This window comes from Centrocercus urophasianus, unplaced genomic scaffold (assembly GCF_019232065.1).
Source record: "Centrocercus urophasianus isolate 14NV4802_14NV808 unplaced genomic scaffold, USGS_Curo_1.0 seq_16, whole genome shotgun sequence".
Taxonomy (NCBI): Eukaryota; Metazoa; Chordata; class Aves; order Galliformes; family Phasianidae; genus Centrocercus; species Centrocercus urophasianus.
Genome location: NW_024884711.1, coordinates 16,146 through 39,974, shown reverse-complemented (window position 1 = coordinate 39,974; position 23,829 = coordinate 16,146). Strand labels below are relative to the sequence as shown.

The window sequence follows — 23,829 nt, the reverse complement described above, 5'->3', positions numbered from 1 at the left end:
ATGCTTTTTACTTCTGGTTTCATAAGTAGTAAGAAAATACTATGAGGGTTTAATTTTCAATCAGGGGAAAAATGTATATTTTGTACTGATCAGTATTTATGTTGCTGATAGTTTACTTTAGTAGAACTTGTTTATGTCAAATCTTACGATCTTTCAACTACAAATGTATTTCCCCATACTTCTTATGCAATGGTTCATTCCTATGTCCTGCAGGATATCTATGATCTTAAGGACCAGATACACGATGTAGAGGGGAGATACATGCAGGGACTTAAAGAACTGAAGGTATTAGGGCTTCTCCCATGCATGCATTCTGTATGGGTATTTTGGGGTAATGGAGATCTCACTGGTTCCACTAACTGTATTAAGCTTTACTAACAAGTCCTTAAATTTCTTCAAAGCATGTACCTAACTTTTAATGCATAGAGAGCATCAGATTTTGTCATTTGGACAAAATGTTAAGATCTGCTTGTTGTACATTTCAAATCATTATTTGGTTTACGTTAACGTTATTTTAACTTTAACATTTTAGTGAATGTTTTATGATGAGGTTTTAAGAGGTTTAATGTATTTTTCAGTGCTTTGTTAGCAAATAAATAGATATTCAAAGTAGCTGCTATATGTCAGATGAGGAAGAAAGAAATAAGATACAGTTATGATGAGTAACTTGATTACTCTTCTAATTTCCAGGAAATTTTATAAAGTAAAACTGAAGTAATGCTTTCAAAATATGGACATGTAGGCAGGCATGTTGCTTGCAGGAGGAGATTGTTTTGTTTGGATCGTTTGTAGACTGCAGTTATGAAATATAATGATTTGATTGTATTGGTTTGCACTTCCAGTTATATTCTTAAATCATAGACTGATATTTTCAGTATTGGGTTAATGAGATTTGTCTGTATTTTGGCTTGCTTAAATTAATATGCTTTTCTTTTGTAAATTTTCCACAATTAACAGTTTGCAGTTAATCTGAAGTATGATTGGTCTCTCTTCCGCACTGAAGGAAAACTAAATATAACAAATCAGGCAACTTACAATATCTTTTCCAGGATTTGTTCTCTTTCCTGCTATCTAGTCGTGAGTGGCTTTGTATAAAATATAGAGCTCTTAACATACTTGTTTTACATCCATATAGAGGAAGAATTCAATGGCTGCTTCTTGCTGCTAGAGAATATAATGTTGGCATTTAACAGCCTCCTTTTATTTTCTTGGTTAAACAATGTGGTAGACATTCTAGCAAAGAGAAAATATGTAATTAGAGCTGTTCAAGGTAGCAAAAATATTCTTTAGAGGATAATAACCTTCTTTTGATATGATAGGATTAGAGCAATTAAAGCCTCTATTTTAACTATATTTGCTATATGACTATTAAAAGATTTCAAAGAGTGTCAGAGTTGGTATGAAGCTGATTTATTTTTTTAAATAGTGTTAAACTTCCTTTGCATTTTCTAAGTTTTCCTCAACAGACTTGAAGAATTGCTAGATTGTTAGACTTATCTATGATTGTACTAACTTTGAGATTGCATTATATTTTCAGAGTAGGACTTCCTCTTACATTTCTGCATGTTTACCAGCATGCCAAGGCAGTTGTTCTGTCATTACTTAGCACTCTTATTTGTGTGTTGTCTGTTAGAGCTGCTGAAGAGCACAGGTGTACAGTAGGCACTAAGATCTTTGACCTATGATTGACTTTAAAGATGGTACAAAATGTATTCCATTTTTTAAAATTATTATTAATGATATAAAATATATTAAGTTAATTTAGAGAAGTTCTTTCAGGAACCCTTCTTTCTAGTTAGGAATGTACTGCCTTCTCAACTGCTGGTGTTTGCTTTCGTTTAACAAGAGCTACAAGGGTACCTGCTTCTACTTCTTGTGTTTTTCCAATGCCTGGTAACTGATCTGTAGGCCCACTTCCCCCAGATCTCTGTAGTTGCCTATCTCTCTTGCTACAAAAAGGTTTTCTTTTTCCACTTGGCTACAAATCTGGGTGTCAGCACAGTCAACAGTATTGTAAGTACTTTTGATTTAGTCAGTTTTTCACATTTTTTGATGTCTCAGTTTGCCTCTATTTTGCTAAGTCTTTCTGTATTCTCTTGCAGCAGCTAGAAAAGGAATCATTTTCCTTTCCTCAGCATTTTTTTCTGATGCATTTTATGGAGCTCTGCCTTGATGTCTGCTTTGTTTAGTCTTTTGGTTCAAGCTTCAGAGGCTTGTTTGCACAGCACTTTGGCTTTGCCAATAGAATTATTGGTGGTATTTCTTCTTAGTTACAGGTTAAGTACAGAGTTTTATCTATTTTCATTCCAGCCCATTTCCGCAGCTTCATCCTCAGGCATCCTACTGCCTCATCCAGGTCTTTCAGAAACTCTTCCAAATCCTTATTTCTTCTTGCAAAACTGGGATATTACTGAAAATGCATGTAGTTCTTGCACCATAGGGAAGATGATGCTTTACAAAAATAAATAATGGTATCAATAATTGCACGAAATGGAGCTATGGTAACTTAAGCTAGAGGACAACATAGCATGAAAATTGTATACTTATGAATACTTTTCCAATGCTAAAAGAAAAAGAAGTATTTTGTCGTGCAATTGGTTTAATCTCAAAAGCTTCTCAGGTGTTTTGATCACTTTTTAGACAGAGTTAACAGTCTGCTGTATAGGTAGATTTTGCTGCAAGTGTCCATACCTAATCCAGAACATCTGCTGCCATATCCTGAAGTCATCCTTGCAGAGCCTACCAGCACAAAAGGGCGGGTGTAGCACCTAGGGACGACAGGGTGGCGAGGTGATGGGTTAACGGTTGGACCAAATGCTCTTAGCAGTCCTTCCGAGCTTAGTGGTTCTGTGAGTTAGTCTTCTCTTAAAAAAAGGGACTATTCCAGAGATGTCTTAGTAAGATTAACTTTTTTGATTGGTCAGGGTCTTCTAAGCTTATCTCCTTTCTTGGAAACAATTGCCACTCTTCTGTCTCAATATCAGTTTTATTCCTCTTCCATAAACACAGATTTTTTTTTTTTTTGCATTAACTTGATGATTAATTGCATTTTAATTTGATCTTCTAAACTCCAAGCAAGTCTTTTTTTTTTTTTTTTTTTTTTTTTTCTATTTTTTAAGGCAGCTAGGCATCTGTTTTGCAATCACTGTTTGCTCTTTTCTTAGTTCTTGTTGATGGCTAGTGTTCTGGAGCACATGGATGAAATAAGGGGAATGTGGCCTTGTTAAGATGGGGCGTGGGTTCATTGTATTGATGTTTTCAGCTGCCTGAAAGGAGTTGTAGAAAAAACAGAACAGATTCCATACAGAGGCAAGCAGCCGTAGGGCAAGATGCAACAGACAAAAATTGTATTGTAACAAGAGAAATTCCAATTTGATTTCAAGAGTTTTCACAAGGAAGATAGTCAAGCACGAGAACAAGTTACCCAGCCTTGTTGTGCACTCTGCATCCCTGGAAATCAGTCCAAAATAAACTGCAGAGAGCTCCAATCAGCATGATCTTGGCCCAGCTTTAACTGGGAGGTTAGGCCAGATGGCATACAGGGACCTCTGCCAACATACATTACTGTATGATGCCACTCAAGACGCTCACAAAAATGAACAATAGTAGGCATTTTTCTCTGGTGTTTTTGTTGTTGCTTTTGTTAAATCTGTTAGATACAGAAGGACTGTATCATCTGCCTTTTATGACTCCTATTATTTTCCTTTTCCCTCCAAATGGAATTCTTCTTTAAAAGTGTTGGAAAGCTTTACTGCCTCTTGATGTTTTGCTTTACCGATAACTACAGAATTTGTCATGATTACATAATCACATTTTTAAATCTAAAACTTGAATTAGCTGAATGCACTTCGAAGGGGTCTTTATTTTTTCATTATTTGCTTATATCTCAGCCTGAATCTTCTTTGCTGTTTATTATTTTCTATCTCCTGGATGATAACAGTATCTTTCTCAATACTTCCTATGTTGTGGAGTCTATTCTGACCTGCAGTCTATCTGGACATCTCTGGAGTTATTTCTTCTGGAGTCTTTGAGATACTAGATTTCTCGGCACGAAATTCCAAAATTCAGTGTATTGAATTGATAGGCATGAATTTATATAATCATGAGAGAAAAATAAAAGAGAAAATATGCACTTTAAGGACAGCTTCCTAAAAATGAAGGTTTGTTGTAACATGGATAAATAATTACGCATGTTATGATGTTATGAGACTTATGCATGATTTTGTATTTCTTAGCAAATTTTCTCTATTCTACTCCTTAAAAATAGGAAGATAAAACAGTTTAAGCCAAAATAATCATAATTACTAGGAAGATTTGTCTACCTTTCAATTTTGAATCTAGATTATAAAGCCCTTCTTATATAATGAGAATAAAATTAAAGCTGCTCTGAGAGATTTTTCTGTAGACATTTACAGTCATTTGTCTGAGTTCTTTCAGATTTGTTGCTGTGTTGTGACATGTTTTCCTTTGCATGCACTGAATATGAAGTAAATAATATGCTGATAATACTTTGTTCCTGTAAGTTATGAAGGTTGTGAAGCAGAAAATGTAAAGTGGAATACTACCCTGTAATTTTGTTACTTGTGTTATGATAATTTTCTCTATTGCTGTCTACAACATAATATGAATAATGGAAATTGAGCTTGATATCCATAAAGTTGTCACAGAAATAATAGATGAGAAACAAGAGTAGTCACGGAGTTAGACTGTGTAACAGTTAACACTTCAATTTTTATTATTAAAGCAATTAATAAAAAAGACAAATGTAACCCTTTCTACCCATAGGATTCGCTCTCTGAAGTTGAAGAGAAGTACAAGAAAGCTATGGTTTCCAATGCTCAACTAGACAATGAGAAAAACAACTTGGTGTACCAAGTGGATACTCTGAAGGATGTCATTGAGGAGAAAGAAGAGCAAATAGCAGAGTACCACAGGGAAAATGAAGAGAAGTCAAAGGTACTGATTGTTGAGGGCTTTATCTTCCCCCTCCCCACACTCTACAAAGATAGTTCATAGGAAGCTCCAGCTTCTCAGTAAGAAGCAGTCAAAGACCTCTGTATTAAGAGAAGAATCCATCCAAATACTAAAGCAAAATATTCATTTGAACTGAATAGGATGAGTTTGGTCATACTTTCTTGGAAACAGAAAATCTGTGGCAGTTTTTTTTCCAGGCAATACATAGATAGACTAGGTATCATTGATATTATGCATAAACCTTTATGTAGTCTTTTGTCTCCATTCCCTATCTTATTAAATGTATTTTCTGTATAGTAAGTATCTGGGGAACTTACCTAAAATTTAATCTGTGGTTTTTAGACTTTACATAGTTAGAATTTCTTGAGTTATTACAGGGGTTTCTCAGATATTGTCATGTTAAGATAGACTAGTAACTTGTTTAAAAATCATTTAATTCCATACAGGAATTGGAAAGACAGAAACACACGTGCAGTGTGCTACAGCACAAGCTGGATGAACTTAAAGAGGGCCTGCGACAAAGAGATGAATTGATAGAGGTATGTTGATGTGTGGTAATGATGCATGATAGAACTTGTACAAATAAAATCAGTGCAAGATTTGAACAGGAACAGTCATCACACACAAAATTAGCTAAAATATTAACTCCCATTTTTATTAAAGAATTTATCTTGTTTTAGAGAATGGAATTTAAGCTAACCAGTCTGTTAGCTCATAAAGTTAAGAATGTCGCTGAAAGATTTGCATGTATGCTACGCATTAGAAAATCCTTTGTTTGGTAACCATGATTCTCACGTGAATGTGCCTTGTGCCTTTACTTTCTTCTGAGAACAGAGACAATGCTTGTATGACCAAAATCTCATCCCAAACCAGAAGTTCTGAAGCGTGGATAGTACAAATTATTCTTCTTTGCTTTTTCCCAAAATTTCCATTTCAGCTGTTTCTGATTTTTGTGACCATCAGCCACTGGAGTTTTCAGTACTGAGTGTTTGCTTGCTTTCCAGTCAAGCATACATACAGCAACAGTTGTCAGTGTTACTGGGTTATAACCATGTTGCTGCTTTTTTCTTTTGTAGAGTAATGCTATATTTGAAATACACTGGTTAAAATATCTGAAAGTAGTCAGCAAGCGCACTTCACTTCCTGGATGCTTGATTCAAACATTCTTCTTTTATGCTTTCAAGAGAGTTTTCTATTTGTTAAACACTAGCAAAATCACTTGCCAAGGGAAGTGTGTAAAAAGCACTAAAGCAAGTGTTTTTTGCCAGTTGAACATAACTAGTTCCTATATAGCCATAATTCCGTACATATCATCGTACTGTCCTTGTCAGCTAACTTTTCAGTATCAGCTGGTAATTAATCTTCTGCAATAGTTTAACTTCTCCTATTGTCATGTCCTGTACTTTTACTATATTTCTAAATTTCTTTGCTGAACAGTGTTGGATATTGCAACTTGTCCATGTACTGTGATACTTCCTACTGCTTTTGACTAATGTTGCAATACTTTGAAGGCAGATTACATGAAGAAGATGCTATATATGTAATACTCTCCTCAGCAGTTAATTCTAGATTTTTTTGTTGTTGTTAATGGTCAGCATCTAGCAAGCACCAATTTAAATTTTAAATTTATGGGCTAAAAGCCAGCTCTCTGTTTATTTAATGAAGTATTTATTTTGCCACCAGTGGTAGACAAATTATTGAATACAAGTGCAGGCTGAAAATCTATTAAAGTTTCTTGCAGTAGTACTATCTTACATAATTAGTTTGCTCTATGGCAGTAACCCTCCAAATGTATTTATTTCATTATATGTTCTCTGAGGTCTTACTCCATAAACAAGGTTGTTTCTACTTAACAGATTGTGTATCTGGGGAGGGGTTGAGGGAAGCTAGCAGGGGGGGTAGAACGTTGACTTCCAAACAGTGCTTAAAGGTGTCTGGAAACTACCACCTAGTAATTGTTTGTCTGAAGAAGGCATGCTATCTCCAAACTGCAGTGGGAACTCTTGAAGAACAGTAGTGCTAGCTGTACAAAATTCTGCCCTTGACGTGAAGAAGTGGAATAAAACTACAGTTCTTCTGCATGAATTCAAATGAAAAACATTATACAATGCTTAGTCACGCTTGTTTTCTTTAACCTCATGTTCATATACTCTTTGGTTGGCTTTTATTGCTTTATTTCCTTTACCTTCAAATGTGAATTTTTGTTGTTTTTTCCTCATTTCTTACTTGTCTTTCCTCTTTTATTCTTCCCTTATACTATTTACTACAGGAGAATCAACGCATGCAGCAGCATATAGATTCCATAACCAAAGAGGTGTTTGATCTCCAGGAGACAATTAATTGGAAAGATAAAAAAATAGGGGTAGGAAACAAATACGGGGGCAGAATTGTTCTTTTAAGTAGACTAATTCCCCTCCTCCTCCCAAGGAATGCTGTGTACTCCAAAGAAATGAAGGCCACTCCCAATTTAAATATTTAAGATGTTTTGCAGTCGTCTTGTTTGAGAGAGAGAATTAGCTCCACTTTCTTTACTTACATAATGGTGAATAATATTAATATATAAAAAAAAAATGGAATTAACTGTTATGCACAATTTTTTTCTTTCAGAACATTTTTAACCTGTAGTCAAGACTTGTAAAAGTCACTGTTAGTATATCCTTAACAGATATAAGAATTGTTCCTTTACACTGCTCCACAGATACGTGGCACTGATAGAGTTTTACACAGAATTGAAGTAACTTTTAATGCTTTTAGTGTTTATGAAGGTAAATTAAATTTTTCAAAACCTGAACAGAGGTCAACCTTTGCTAGTGATTTGGCTGCTACCTTTATTGCTGTCTTAGAAATTTGCCTAAGAATCAGTGGATTTTTAATTGGTCTGCTTTCCACTACTTGGAATAGTGGAAAACCTGGGGAGCTGCAGGTGCTAAGGGTTCAAATGCAGAGAAGTCTCAGTGAATACTTGTTAAGGTTGTAGTTAGCATACCTAGTGCTAAGATATGCATGCAGACCTGAGTTGAATTCTTCAGCCACACGTGCACGTTTCTGTATTGCATTCTTGATCCTTCTGGGTCTTTACTTTGGATACAGTACTGAACCAGGCTGACTGGTACCAAGAGACTGAGAGCTGAAATTGAAACATTGGCTGTATGAGCTCTTTTGAGGAGTATCTATGGGGTTCCTGTGTAGTAGGAAAGGTGGTGCAGCAAGAACAGAGTCATGAATTTGTTTCACAGCTGATACAGTTCAGGCAGGGCTTGTCAGCTTTGTTTCTGGGCAGTCACAATGGAAAAGCTATCTCAAAGCCAGGCTGACCTTAAAAAATAATTGCATGGCCTGAACTTGTGGCTGTTCTGGTCTACAAGTCAATTGCCCAGCGGTCAGAGGGAGTTAACTGTGGGTAGTCTTCAGAAGGGAAGTGTCTTTTAGCAACTTCAGGGTTGTTTCTATCATATATATATGTATATATATATGTATATATATATATATATATATATATATATATACACACAACCTTCTTCCTTCATGTCAGTTTTATTGTTTCATTCCTTCAAACCATGCTGCTACATTCTCCTCCATCAGAAAAATAGTATTTCAACTTCCATAGTTGTTGTTTTTTTCTGGGTACACTCCAGGAAGCTTATTTTAATTCTGTATTAACTGATGATATGTCTTCCATATTTACTCTTCATCACTTCTGTGTACCAGACTGTCTCAGTTTCAGTTTTTTTCTTTCCAATACCTCACCACAGTTAATGCAGAAGCTATTATATATCTAATGTTCAAAGAAATAAAAGCTGCCTGGACAGTAATTTTTCCTTTAGTTACTGCAGATAGTCACAAAGTCAAAAGCTAAAAAATTTTCCTCGCAGTTTGTGTTCTCATCTCAAACTTAAAATCTCCTACTTCTTGAAATGTAACAATGCCACTGTCTTTTTTTCTCACATTTAGGTATTTTTCTAAGCTCTCAGTTCTTGTCTTTCTCCTCAGTACTGAGTCACATTGCTAATTTTACTCTCTTCCAGCTTCTGAATTTCTGAAGCTTTGCAAAGGAAGTAGTTTGACTTAGAATTATAACGTACCTCTAAAATGTTTGCAAGACTGGTACCTCAGAGGAAGGGAGAAAGGCAAGCCTAACAAAGATAGCATGACTTATTTTACCCAAGTCTCCTTATATTATCCTGTTTCTACAAAGCAATCAAAATTTGTAGTTGCACCTTGTTATAATGTGGTCAATTTGAGGACACTGAACAAAACTTTTAGGTTAGATTATTACTGAAAGGTACAGCTGTTGTAGTCTAGTACGTGTGTGACCAATTTGAAATTAGCAGAGGTGCATCTGGGTTTGGTATAGATTTCATGGTTTTTGGAATATTTAATAAGAAGTAACACCCTGGACAAATATGCTCTTTATCAGGCAGTCAGATTTTAATCCTGTTGGTATGTCAAAACATGCTTGTAGAGTTCAATTTGTTCTTATTATTACTATTTAAATTTTAATTTTCCTATGAGAAGAATTGCAATAGTACAATATCTAGTGTGAAATCCATGTCATATCATAACCCTCGGGCATACAAGAACTAGCAGTTTTACTAAGATTTTTCAGTTTTGAGTAGTTATTAACAATCTCTCCATAGGTATAAGAACGTGGTTATAGCTATTTCCTGCTTGCCAGCACTTTTATGTGTTGGGAGAAAATAGGGAGGGTGTTCTAGTAAGGCCAGCAGCATCACAGGGCACTGCCAAGAGCACAGGTTCTGCATCTGCAGTGTGACTTCAGGCCTCTGTGTCCACCCTTGTGGGTGAACATAGAACACTCACCCCCACGCCACCCCTGTATGCTTCAGAAATGGCAGTCATCTTTAAGTGGAACACAAAACAATGTACTGATTAAGGATCTTCACACTGATGTTGTTACAAAGATGTAGTATGGGTCTGGAAATGAAAGGACATCTTATAAATTCTACATTTTAATTGTTTCATACTAATTATTAAAGTTCAGCATACTGCAATCACTTGGAGCAATTACAAGCAATACAGTGGTATTCACCTTCATTTCTTTCTTGTTATCATTCCTTCCTAAAAGCATGATGCCAGGTGTGGCTAAATAACTTTCTTAGGAAAACTTGTGCATGTTTTTGCAGTTGCCCTGTAGTAAGGATTATTTGTAATGCATGCAATATTGAGCTTGAATGGAATACTGGGATCCTGCCCAGTCAAGGGAAAATGCCTGATTAACTGCCAAGTAACAGAGCTGCATTTTAGTTCGGTAGGCAAACCCATCCATGTCCATACGTTGTGCTTTTAGCTGTGATCCTTTCTCGTGCTGGAATAGTACTGCTAGTGCTTGTTTCTGCTTTCCTGTGGAAGTGATTACTTTGCTTATAGTAAAAGGTGCGTGGTAGAAATAACCTAGACTTCTAAGTGGATGGCAGTGGTTCAGTGAGGTAAGATTTCTACTTCCATACTGCAGAAGTTAGAGAAATTTATCTCAATGAGGGTGATGCTTGGAGATCTTTTGACAATTGAGTTCCAGCAAATTTTATATCCTGTTATGTTAAGAAGAATGACTTGCTCTTCTGGTGCTTTGTTTAGATTATCAAAATCTATCAAAACCAGAATATTATAAAAAATTCTGTAATAGAAATTAACTAAGACCCCTCTGGGACAAAATTTGTCATGAGAAACATGGCAGTGAGGCTAGATGCTTGACTTGCAAAATGTAGTTGTTAGATGTTAGATACATATACATTTTACGTACATAAAATACCCCTTTTAATTTCTTTTATTAAGCTTTTTGTATTTATGTTTAGAAAATCTTTCTGCTGTCTGTCATCTTTTTTTCTCTATGCCATTCTTTTTCTTGCTATCTGCCTGAACCCAGGCCCTAGAAAGACAGAAAGATTACTTTGACTGCATTAAGAATGAGCGAGATGAGCTCAGAGAGGAGTTGGCTGACCTGAAGGAAACAATGAAGAGAGGAGAGGTATGTTGGTAGTAGCTGTGTGATGCTGTCAGAAATCCAGCAGTGGGGCATGAAATCAAGGCTGGTGAAAAGGAGGAAGAATGGTTACTGTTCTTGTGCAGCCTGGATACATGACCTTGGGGTAGGTCGGATGGAGCGTTTCATTGTAACTGTTTCAATCTCTTCAAGAAGGCTTTTCAAAAAGATTTCTGTACGGTTGCATTTCAGCAGCGGTCTCCTCTGAGTACCAATTTCTCTTTTGTACTTTCAGAAACACGGGTTAGTGATAATCCCAGATGGCACACCAAATGGTGATATCAACCATGAGTCTGCAGTTGGTGCAATAACAGTTGTATCGCAGGAAGCTGCTCAGGTCTTGGAATCTGCAGGAGAAGGGCCGCTAGGTAAAAATATCCAAAAATAAGCCAGAGTTTATGAGGTCTGCTTGCTTTCCGTTCACAATCCACGAGTTTTAACAACAATCAAAGACAACATATGTTTTTTTTCTTTTTCCCAGACCTTTATTTTAGCTTCTTAGTTAATCTGTGTGTAGTCAGTACCCTGTGAAACTGTTAGTTAACGTGCAGATAAATTTCCCCATACACTTGCATTATATTTGCACACGATGTATAATAATTAAGCATTGTTTAGATGGGGGCTGGGCTTGGTACGTGTTTGTATTGTGAAATACACACCTTTATGCTTTGTTACTGACAAGGTTATGCTTTCCTTGTAAACGGCTATAATCATTACATTTCATTATCTGGCAGGGTATTTTGTAGCTATTACTGATCTCCTAGCTGATTTCAGATTTTGAAATGTTCCTCTGGATCTTTCCCAAATAGTTTTCTGTGGTTTGACAACAGCCACTATAAAACTTTCTACAAATGCATGCTTCCCACAAGCCTGGTGCCATATCTGAAGAGGTAGCAATCTTTAAGAATAAGGCAAGAAGAGCATGTGACTGGGAAAAAAACATGTTGGCTGCCTCTAGATTGAAACGAAACTGTGTTTTACTATTTAAAACTGGTCTTCACTTGACTACTTGGTTGTTAATTTACTTTGAAGAATTACTAAACTCAGAGCTCTTTGTTCTAGAGCTGTTACACTAATATATAAACAGTTGGGTATTTTTTCATGTTACTGCTATTAACTGAAAAGCATTATGTTATTGCTAGGGAGATATCATGGTTTTGTTCTCCTAATGCTGTTGGCTTTGTTTGAAGAATGTTTTACTTAGAAAACAAAAATTACAAGAAATAGATTCCTTACTTAAAGATTCATCTTTTCTAATGGAACTCTCTTGTTTTAGATGTCCGGCTACGCAAATTAGCTGGAGAAAAGGAAGAATTGCTGTCCCAGGTAAAACAACCTGTTATTTTCAGAAATGTACCTCTTGTGTATCCTTTACAGGATATTCATAAAGTAGCAGTAAACAGATGCAGGCACCTTTTGATTAGTCACCAATACCTGAGCGCTCAAACAAAATAAGACCGAGTGTTTGACTTGTAAACTGTCTGACTGCCAGGAATTATCAGCTCCTCTCACTCTGTTTCTGGCACTGCAGAAGGGAAAAAAAAAAAAAAAAAAAAAAAGAGAGAAAAAAAAAATTGTTCAGTACACGTAGATTTCCTTCTGGTATTATCCAGGAATACTGAATTCAGTGAAATGTAGCTCTCAGAAGCTCTAGCATCTTTCTGCCAAGCTGCTGAGCGGTGAAGTGTACAATTTCTTTAATCACTTCAGTTACTTAAGCAGAAAGTTACTGGTACCAAAGTAGCTGTGTTTTAATGTAGTTTCAATATTGAGGAGAGATCTCAAGGAAACATACATCCAGTGAGTGTTCATTAGGAATACTAGTTTCTGTGCTTCTAGTTGAACGTATCATCAATATAAAAAAATATGAAGTGATGTTGCCAACATCTGTTTTTGCTGAGAATGTACCTGCATCTTATATGCATAAAAATATGTATAATTATAGCCGTGTAAGTGTAAAAATCAATTAAAAGATTTGGTTTATATTAGGAATGGGGATTCTGCAACTCCCGTTGCAAAGTTGACATGCAGAGAGTCCTCACCTTGCAACAGTGGGGAAATGGTTTCATAGGCAGATGTCTGGGAATGGCCTTCCTGCCTCTCCTGCAAGGCTCTGCTATTCCCACTTGCAGAACTGTCTCAGCAAGTGGCATCTTGGTACTATTTGGCCTCACTGAATGTTTACATGTACTGCTACTGAATGTTTGTGTTTTTCACAAAGTGAAACTTGTGTTTCAGGTTAGAAAACTGAAGATGCAATTGGAAGAAGAAAGGCAGAAGTACTCTAAAAGTGATGGCATGAATCCAGATATAGTAGGCTTAGAGAATGGTTCTGACTTGCAACTAATTGAAATGCAGAGTACGTATACAGTTGCTATTCAGAGGTATTCTTGCTGGGGAGATGAAGCTGGCTACCTTTTCCTGTGTTGTTACACAGGGTAGTACTGGGAGCAGACACATCATGGAGTAGGTATTTTTGCCTTGGTATGACTTCTTGCAGGAAATTTCTCACTGTGTAATAACTTTTAAAAATATGTGTTATCTACTTGGTTCTCAGTTAACAGTCTTGCCTAGAATGGGTGTCGATACTTGAACAAATGTGTTTTTTAGCTTTTAGAATTTCACCTGAATTGCTTTTGTTACAATGTTCCGATTATTTTGTTTCACACAGAAACTTATCTAAAAGATTTAACCATTCCCTAAAGCAAAATATGAGAAGTTACTAAAATATAGCTCAAAATTCACAACTGCTTCTCAGCAGCATTACACTCCCTTCCGTTCCAAGCAAGTTATTCCTTCAGCTGAATATTTTACTTGTTTAACAGATTGTCATATGCCTCAATATAAATAAAATGGGCTTTTTTAGTGAATTTGACTTAGAAGGAGTACTGATAGTACAGAGAACCACTCTGAGAAATGTATTCATGTCAATTTTTGTCTAGGAGATGCCAACAGACAAATTAGTGAATACAAGTTTAGACTTTCAAAAGCTGAACAAGACATAACCACCTTGGAACAAAATGTAAGTGCATCTTTCTTCAAATTTATTCATACCATTATGCTTTTTCTGCAAACTTTCACAATACTTTTTCTCAAGAAAACCTATGAAAAACCTGTAATTTGATTTACTACTTGTTCTTTAGTTTGCACAGAACAGTGTTACATTTGTACTTTCTTCCTACTTGCTGCAAGTAAATAGCTGTGCATAGTCTAACTCTGTATTTTATGTTTAATTTGCACATTAATATACAGCAGAATGTAAAGAGGGACTGAATTCAGGAATTTTAGTCTATTAGCAAAGGGTGAGTGAGTGAGTGAGTAACAAGGTGGTATAATGCAGCATCTCTGCAGATCACTTGAAAATGTGAGTCAGAGTTGCACGACTGCACTCTCGTAGTCCATACTTTTCTGTTGAAATCTGTGCTTTGGCTTAAGATGTCTTGCATCATGTTATGACTCTTTCTTCTTTCTAATTTCATGTGTCACTGCTTCTTAGCTTTCCAGGCTTTGTATTAATCCCAGTGTATTCCCCAGTTCTTTGTTTCACAGATTCCTCTCTCTGCTTAGTTCAGTGTCTTTTCATATCATCTGAAATATTTCTATACTATGTTCCATTCTCTACTGTTTTCTGCATCCTTTGCCAGGAGACCAGCAGAGAAGGGTACTGGAAGTTCTGCCCGCCATTTTGTTGCTATTAGCTTTTTTTTTTTTTGGTGGTAATAGTGGATTTTTTTGTTTGTTTGTTGTTGTTTTAAGCACTTTGAAGTTATGGCTGTAGCTGAGTACATTTAAACCTCCTCTTTCTCTACAGAGATAGGGGTAATTCACAGGATGCCTTGTGTTAGTGTTCTTTTGGAAATGGAAGAGCTGATGGTAGGTGAGCTCAGAGTGGAACACCTTGGGTAATCATTCCTCTTGCTTTGTTTGGGTTTGCAGGTTGGACGGCTGGAGGGACAGGTTGCAAGGTATAAAAATGCAGCGGAAAATGCAGAAAAGGTGGAAGATGAACTCAAAGCTGAAAAGAGGAAGCTTCAGCGAGAGGTAATTAACTTGATTCACTTGTCTGGAATTGCACTGTCTTTTATGTCCAAGCTCTCTCTTTTTAGTAATCTTCTGTTACAGCTTTGAGTGTTTTCAGAAGGCCTCTGACTCTCAGTGCTGCATTCAGAGGACAGCTGTAGCACGTGAAAGTAGTACTAAATACCATTCAATGCAGTATTGTCCTTGAAAGAGAGGATCTGAAGTTATATTTTCTTCTAAATGTGGTAACTTGGATATCTTAAGCTAATCCTTCCATAAATATTACTGAGGAGCCAACCTTCCCATCATCGAGTATCATCCTAGGAAGTTTCCATCACATACCTCACAAAGAGCTGGAAAGAACATGTTTGCCTTGGAGCTGCTGCACACAAACTGCTGCTTGTGTGATGCCTGCTACCCATGGGAATATGTCCCCAGCAGCTAGTGACAGTAGTTGAGAGGACCTTATCTTTCAATAGTGTGTAATGGGAAACTGGTGATGACAGTGTTTCATATTCAAATTGCTTACCCATTATTATGTTAATATTTAAGTTCTCCTTCATCTGGCTGCAGTAATGATATGGCTACTCTTCAAGTATCAGCCTTAACTCACACAGTACTATTGTAAAGAATTTAATAGCTGTATTTCTGACTTTTATTTTCACTGTCAAGGCTTAAACACAGCAAAAACTCCAATTAAGTTTGGTGGTGATAACTTTTGCTTTCATTTTATAGTTAAGAACAGCACTGGATAAGATAGAAGAGATGGAGATGACCAATAGCCACTTAATGAAACGGCTGGAGAAGATGAAGGCAAACAGGACTGCGCTTCTATCTCAACAGTGAAGTGGAAATTGAAAGTACAATGCACTGCTCCTTGAATAACTAGCCCCTAGCTCATTTTTAAATACAGACTTTCATTGGCACACACTATGTGAACACAGAGTTGTTCAGTGGTGTTTTAGTTGCATAATTAAATGATGTACTTCTTTTTGTAACTTATGAGAAAATGAAATGTAGTTTGAATTCCCTTGTGAAGAGCAGCAATTTTTCTGTAGCGTTTGATTCTAGTCAGAGCTGGAGCACAATGCTGTATGTTCAACCTGGTGATAGAAAACATTTTCACAGCTGTGGAATCAAGTTTACTCACGATCTCTTCTGGCTGCTTTAATGATGCTTGATGCTCAGAGACAACTGCATGAATTCAAGAAGACACTGTATTATAAACTTAACATACGTTTGCTCAAGACATCACACAGCACAAGTGCCTTTTATCTGGTGCAATTTAGACTTCATTCTTGAAATAACCGTTGAAATCAGATAACATTTTATTTTAAGATACATTTGGGGTGTTCACTGAACTTTATACATTTTGAAAATGCATTTTTGTAAAATATTTAAATTTATAAGAAAATAAATAGGGACTGTATATAAAAATCTGCTTTTTTTTTTTTTTTTTTTGCATGGGCACATGTGAGTTCTAGATAATTCTGTCAAATACTGGCCCTTGATGCTCTTAGTTTAAGAGTACAGATTTTCAGGCTTTTGTTGTATTCCATCAGTTTGTCATCTGCTGCTCAAGTGTGAACTGAAATTTTAGGGTGGGAGGAAGGGTTGGGGAATGTGGCTGAGGAGTTCATTAAATGGACACTTTACTGACCAAAAGCAGATGCTTCGTGTTTTCTTTGAAATGCTGAGGTTCCAACAGAATAAAGTCTTCACAGAACAGTGAATTTTGCTCTTCATATTCATAAAAAAAGGTTTTTTTACTTTTTAATCTAAAAGTTTTGAAGTAGTGAGTTTGGTTGGGTTTTTTCTGTTGGTTTTTTTTTTTTCCTAGCCAGGTCTGCTACTTCATGATAATACCATCATCAAGTCAGTACAATTTTCTTGGAACTGTTTTGTCTGTAGCTTATTCTCTGTGTTCAGTGAAAGCTATTTAGAACTTCCACTCTTTTCAAGCTGGCACAAGGGCTGTGTTAACAAATATCACCAGCAGTGGGAGTTCTTAACTGCCTGACACACTGTTAGCCTTTGTTTGAGGCTAGCAAGCCAAATGTTTGACTTGAGAGGAATCATTCTTTTGGACTCACATCAGATACTTTCCTGTTGCAAATGGTTGCCTGTCAGTATTTCCCAAACCAAAATATATATTTACAATCCGAGCATTTGTGCTTCTGTCTTTATGGGAGCTTATTTTCAAAGGAACTGCCATCTTTACACAGGACAAGTGAGTGTACTTTCTTTTTCCTTGGATGCTTTAATGTCTCTTGGGCATTAAAAACAAATGCTTTCTGTGTTGAGAAACATCCCTTAAGTAGCAGATCTCCCCAGAGCTGCTTGTTTATAGTAGTACTGTAGTTTGGTGATCGTATAAATCATGCTCTTTGCTGTTAACTCTGCTTTCATATTGTGTACTTTCTATTGGTCTTGTTTTCATAGCATGTATTCTGGAGATTGAGATACTTCTGGGGTTCTGAGTGTGTTCACAAGTATGAATCACACAATTTCAGGGGTTGGAAGGGACCTACTGTGCACTGGTGAGGCCTCACCTGGAGTACTGCATCCAGATGTGGAATTCTCAGTACAGGAGAGACATGGACCTGTTGGAGCACAGCCTGAGGGTGGCCATTAAAATGATCTAAAGGAAGAAACACCTTTTCTATGAGTACAGGCTGAGAGAATGGGGCTTTGGGGATACCTGACAGCAGTCTTTCTGTATCTAAAGGCAGTTATGTGGAAGAGGGGAACAGACTCTTCAGCAGCATCTTTTGTAATAGTACAAGGGAAAATGGTTTCAAAGTGAAAGAGGGGAGATTGTTTTTCTATGGTATGGGCACTGGAACAGGGACAGTTTGCCCGGAGAGGTGGCGGATGTCCCATTGTTGGAGACATTCTTCCTTTCCACAAGCCTGTGGTAGTTATGCTCCATCAAATGCTGGTGGTTGGGGCTGGATGGAAAGGTTCAGTAAGCATCTGGTAGGGGCTCCAAAGGACGTGCCAGAAACCAGCACCAAAAAAGGTAAAGAAGAAGTAAAATTTTGCTGATTTGCTGTTTTCTTTTTTTCTTCTTGTCTGTGGGACATCATACAGCAAAATGCATCCTGTGGTGCATCTACTTTGCTCAGCTTTTTATACCAAACCCTGGTGAGACTGTGAATCCCCATAAGCTCGTCTTGTGCCAAAAAGCAGACCTATGCCCCAGACCAAGCAATCCATCTCCCTCAGATAGTGGGGTGCTAGGGCCCTGCCTTGTGCTGTCAGCATCCAAGCCAACAACAGAGCTCTAGGACTGGCTTTACAGAAATGAAAGTGCAAAGAGAGAGAAGCCTGTGATGCCTATTGCTGCTTAAGGGGGGAAGAGTCAATTTCTAAAGCTCCAGATTCATTATTTACAAACAGAACTTCAATCAGAGCAAGCACAAGCATGTGCTGAGTTATTTTGAATACTGTCTTTGTCTTGAAATAATGGTGAAAATTAGAATTTGTTTCAGATAAAAGAGATGAGTATGATTTGTAACAAGGCACAACTGTTACTTAGGGGTGTTCCCCACTTTGCCTATGGGAGCAACACTTTCTGGGCTCAATGGAACCATCCACTCTGTAGATGTTTTGGATGGTTCTTGGTACAAATGGTTTGGAAACTGACTGCCCTTGTGCAGATTGCATGTGTGGTATGAGGTAGATCTGGGGAAGAGTGAGTCCAAAGTAATTCAGGCTTAGCACTGTTGAAGCTCTTCTGTACCAGAATAATACACTGCTTTGACAAGCGTGGAAGTGATCAGCTGTTGAAGCATTTGCTAAACCACTGTGACTTTGTTATAGAGTATCTTCAGAACTTTCCATTTTAAAGGAGGAGAACAGTGCATATCTTCTAGACTGGAAAGTGGCACGTTCTAAACATTCAGTGGCACACTTATGCTCGTGAGCTCTGAATCCAAGCAGGCACATCTTGCCAGTTGCAAGGCAAATACAGCATCCAAACTGGCTGTGGAGCCTTCTGTCTGTACTGCAGTAATACATCCTGATACCAGTCACAGCTGTTACACAGTGATCTCTGAGCTCTTTCTAACAGGGGCATCTTGAATGCAATTTTTGTCATTGTAACTGTCTCCAGCTAGCCTCTGGTGTGTTCTTACTGAATAGGCCTTTGATTTAACTCCTCACAGGTTTCCCACAAAGCCATGGTGTCACAAGGCTGCTTGCTTTTTCCAGTCCAATGCCTCCTACAACTTACCTGTAGCATCTGAAAGTATCAGACACCAAGAATGAAATGTAAGTTTTAATCTTCATGGGAGCAGTTCATGAGTTTTAATTATAAAATGTCAAGTGATGGGTTTTGTGGACCGTGCTGCTCTCTGTAGAGTTAAGGGTACCTCTGGGATGCAATGAAAACAAAACTATGTATGTAGTATTCAATTTCATGCTGCATGATCCTTTATACAATAGTCTTTTCTCTCCTGAGAGCCTTAAAGGCACGTATCAGTGAAGAGGATGACATGAGGTGCATCAGAAAGGGCATCAAACCCTCATCCTGTTCAAGGACACACATTAGATTTATCTAATATGCCAAAGTCTAATATACCAAAGAAATTATCAAAGATATTTGGGGTTTTATGTCCTGCATGCTCCAGCTCAATGTAGCATTAAGCATCTGGATGGGCGCTTTTGTCTTCATTTACTTGCTACAAAACTTCAATTTGCAGGCAAAAAGTTTGTTAGGCCTCCAGGCAAGGTGAGTTTTACTTGCGTTGGTTTAGGACCTGATAAAAGATCCATGAAATTATTTTTTGGAAGTTGTTCCTGAATGCTAAGTTTTGGGAAACAAAAAAGGGTTTGTGGCCGTAAGTCAGGCACGTGGTTTGCAAGGAAGCCTCCCTTGTTATTCACACTCACTTCAATTATGACTCTACTGCACTGGCACATTGGTAAAACTTATTCTCAGCGTAGTTTGCAAACAGTCACTGTGAAAGTCTGTTGTGAATGATTGTAAACACACAGCAGGTACAGCTGTGTAAAATTGAGCTAATGCTGCATTGAAACGAAAAGCAGGAATAGGCAGAAATAGAATGGAAAGCACCTCCCTGTGCCGGGGTAATTAAAGCATGAGCATGATCAAATGAGATAATTATTTACTGTTTGTTTTAATGCAAGGAGGTGCAGCAGGGAGGCATTCATTCCTGGTGCAGTTGGCACTCTTTGAACATGCCCTGCTCATCTGAATGCTGCACATGCCAAAGCCTTTGCCCAAGGCCGTCTTTAGAGCCATCTGGTGTGTGGCAGTGGGATTCTCTGTGAGGGCTGCTCCTCTGCACCTGGAGCACATTTCTTGTCCTGGAATGGAGCAACACCTCCAAAAAGTGGGCAGAGCTGACCTCGTACTGCAAACAGCAAAGGGCTGTGTATTGATGGGTAGGGGGTCTTGCCTAGTTTTATCTAATGGAGGACCATGAGCTTTCAGTGTCTGGTTGTGGTGGGGACACATAAGCATAGACTAAGCTTCATGAGAAGAGCTGATATTAGATTTAGGTAGTGATCAGTTTCTCCCTCTGCTTGCTGTCTGCTTTAGTCCTTTACCTTGGCCAAGGGTCACATACGCTCTGTTTATACTCTGCTTTGTGTTCCTGTTTTCTCCAATGCTTTTGTCAAGCTTGGGAAGAGGAGGAAGACCTGAACCTGCAAGAGCTGCTTGATGGAGGGCAGAGGGAAAATCTGTATGAGACTATTGTTTCAGGATGGCTTGGAGGCAGTGTTCTTGACTCTCCTGCCCACAAAGTGCTGGGAAACTCCTGCAGAGAAAGAAACTCTCTCCAGGGAAGGCACTAAAATTCACATAAAGCAGGTAAATTCCCCTAAACCCTTCTAGGGGATTTGGGAAAACCTTTCAAGCTCAGGTGCTTGAAACAGTAGTTAATTAAGTATGCTCCTTTGGATAGAGTTGTTCTTACACCCAGTGAAGAATAGGAGAGACTGTAGGTAGTAAATAGTCTCCTCTACAAAAGGAGGAGAAGAAAATATATTCTACAGCCGCATTCAGAGAAAGCTGACCTTTGAGAAGCTATCAGTGGATCCAGGATGGTGAGCATTGCAGGATGTCCTGACCTCTTCTCAAAAAGGGCCCCACGCTTACAGCCCACTGCTGCCAAAGCCTTGATGCCTGCACCCAGACACCTCGACTGCCTCAAGGTTTGCTGCCTGCCCTGACTGTCAGCAGAGGGCACTCAGTCTCTAGATGAGCAACGGGGAGAAAGCACAGATCTCAGGAATGAGCAATTGGCCTTCCTGCTTCAGCCTTTGGGAGACACCTGGTTTGAAAAGCTGTTAGTGATGTGGTGCAAGAGTTGGTAGCAGAAATGGGTGGTGTGAATGCAGTGAGAAAGGATGTGTGCAAGCACTGCTGAACAAAAGGTTAAAATGACCTGCATTGGTGACAGGCTGTCCTCAGCAATGAGAACTGAGGGCACAACATTCTGGAAGGCCAGTCTGAATGAAGGAAATGGGACAAGCAAGTATAGTTTATTACATTCTGTCTGGAGTCAATGGAGTGCCCCTCAGAAAGGAAATCTCCCCCGTATTTTTCCTGTACATCTCACATTGTGCTGCACAAGAGTTGCTTCTTTCCCATGTGCATTTGTAGCAGAACATGATGCCCTGCAGCTGTGGGAGCTCCTTTCTCTGCAGGCAGACAGAAGGGGAAGCTGGGCTTCTGCTGCTGGCTGTGACAACTGAGATGTGGCACCTTCCAAACATCAGCTGGGGGTGCTGCATTCTTCTCTGGTCTTGTCCTAGCTTGCAACTAGTTATATACCATCAAGTTCCCCTCCTTTGGGTGAGAGAGACTGCTGGATGGCACTGTACTCTCTCATCTTTGGATTAACACTGAAGGTAATTTTTGCTATCTTGCATTGTGAAGGTAGAAATGTTTTTTATATTTTTTCCCAGCTTAATTGCTGCCTTAAAAGCTGCTAAGTGATGACACTGTCTCCTGCCTGAGGATGTTCAGCCCGAAGAGAAGCTGCTTCTCTTGCTGCAGCTTGGAAGGCATTTTTTACCTGCCTTCTGAAACTTGGCAGCCACTTGCTTTCTGTCCTGGTGTTTCAAAGTGATTACTGGAATATGCAGAAAGAATGGGATTTTCAGCATAAAATCTTCATCCTTGGCTAAAGAAGGGATTTTTGTTCCTGCCAAGACTTTTTTTTTTTCCTTAGCTCCCAGACAGCACCTTCAGCTGGTGCCCTGCACTTCAGCTTGTCTGTGATGGTGAGCAGACCTGTTCTGTACCTGCTAGGAGTGTAAAAGCTTTCTAAAGAGGAGTTAGGAGTTGATAATGCAGGGAGAAACCTTGCAGTGCTTTGACATGGTGCGTGACAGCTCCATGTGTGGGTGAAAAAGCAGGACAGCAGAGAGCATCGTGCTGTGCTGTACTGCACTGCAAATGGACACAGGAGATGCCCAGGAGGAGAAAGCTTTGATTACAGGAACACTGGTCATCAGTGCTGCATCTGATCACCCGGTTGTAAAGCCAAGTCAGTCCTTCCCATACAGAGATTTTTAAAACCTTATTATCAGCTTCGTTTGGAGCTCAGCGTGCTGCCACCAGAGTGACAGCTCACATCCTTCCTTTCTGTTAGCCTGCCTAACAGTGAAACAGTTAATTTTTACCATTATTTTAGAGTTGGAGCCTGAAAATAAGCAGCAGTTTTGCTGCACCGGGAAAGATGAGGAAAAGTCTCCCTGAAATGACTCACACAGCCAACCACCCTCCTGCAAAGCCCTGCTTCCTGCAGGAGCCATCTCTGGTACGTGGTCCTGTGCCCACCTGATCTTTCTTAAGGGCTTAGAGCATGAAGGGGCAAGGAGAAGACAACAGAAGGAGCTGTTTGGGTCGTGGCTTGGAGTTGAGACAACCTCTTTCCAGATCACTTATTACAGAAATGATTTATTTTGTAAAGCAGTGCTTCTGGCTGCTCCCAAAAGGGCTTCTGAAGATGTCTTCTGAAGGGGAAGGCTGCAATGAGTGGGAAAAACTGCTTGCGAGGGAGGAAACATGGAGCTGATTAACCCAAGTGTGTCATAGTGAAACTGAAAGTCCTTGCTGACAGAACCTTTTGTGAGGAAAGGCGTTTCAGCAATGATCCTAGTGAAGTTGTTTTTTTGGATTTGATAACTAAAAGCCTTCCAGGTTACATCTAAAAGTATGTTCTCCAGATTAAAAGAAAAAGGGAGTAATTTGGGGGAAATGCTTGATTTGAAGTGTCTGTGATTTCTTTCAGCAGAGTTAGTAACAATCTTCTCTTCCCATTTAGGATCTGAGGAAGTCTTCAGAGAAAAACAGGGCAGTGGAAAACTCATTGTAAATGAGAGAACCTTTGTGTAGAACTCCAGTTTTCTTGGAAATAGGTGCCTTTTTTCTCTTTAGCTCCATCCCAAAATAATTTGATTAGTGGACTATTTCTTTGAGTTCATCTTTGAACCTGCTGCAGGAAGTCCTGCTGGGTTCTGGCTGATCTGAGCCTGAGTTGGGCTCAACTGCCTCTGAATTCTGGCTAATCCAAGTGCAGGGGCTGCAGAAGCTCTTCTGCAGCACAATGAAAAAGACTCAGGATGAAATGGAATCATAGGATATCCTGAGTTGGAAGGGATCCACAAGGATCATAAAGTCCAACACCTGGCTCCACACAGCACCACCCAAATCTCAGATCTCATGGCTGGTCTCCATCATTTCTTCAACAGCTATCCTGGAAAGACAATGATGGACCAGAAGGGGAAGGGGTGGAAAAAATTTCTCTGGAGAGAGGAAGTTCCAGGAAAAGATTCATTTGTCCTACAACTAA

The 23,829-nt window shown here is 38.6% G+C and overlaps 1 protein-coding gene across 15 annotated transcripts in view; it reads left to right on the top strand.

The window, feature by feature from the left end:
* Positions 1-16,723, top strand: part of LRRFIP2 (LRR binding FLII interacting protein 2) — a 49,716-nt gene extending 32,993 nt beyond the window's left edge. For 12 of the 15 annotated variants that reach the window (XM_042816685.1, XM_042816683.1, XM_042816684.1 and 9 more), the window contains 9 exons: positions 214-285; positions 4,786-4,956; positions 5,421-5,513; positions 11,211-11,343; positions 12,252-12,301; positions 13,214-13,334; positions 13,918-13,997; positions 14,912-15,016; positions 15,731-16,723. In XM_042816685.1, the coding sequence (XP_042672619.1) occupies positions 214-285; positions 4,786-4,956; positions 5,421-5,513; positions 11,211-11,343; positions 12,252-12,301; positions 13,214-13,334; positions 13,918-13,997; positions 14,912-15,016; positions 15,731-15,841 (936 nt within the window). In that variant the 3' untranslated portion in view covers positions 15,842-16,723. Of the gene's footprint in view, positions 1-213; positions 286-4,785; positions 4,957-5,420; positions 5,514-7,243; positions 7,337-10,858; positions 10,961-11,210; positions 11,344-12,251; positions 12,302-13,213; positions 13,335-13,917; positions 13,998-14,911; positions 15,017-15,730 lie in introns of all 15 variants that reach the window. The other 3 variants (XM_042816686.1, XM_042816696.1, XM_042816697.1) reach the window with 2 other exon arrangements.
* Positions 16,724-23,829: the final 7,106 nt, after the last annotated feature.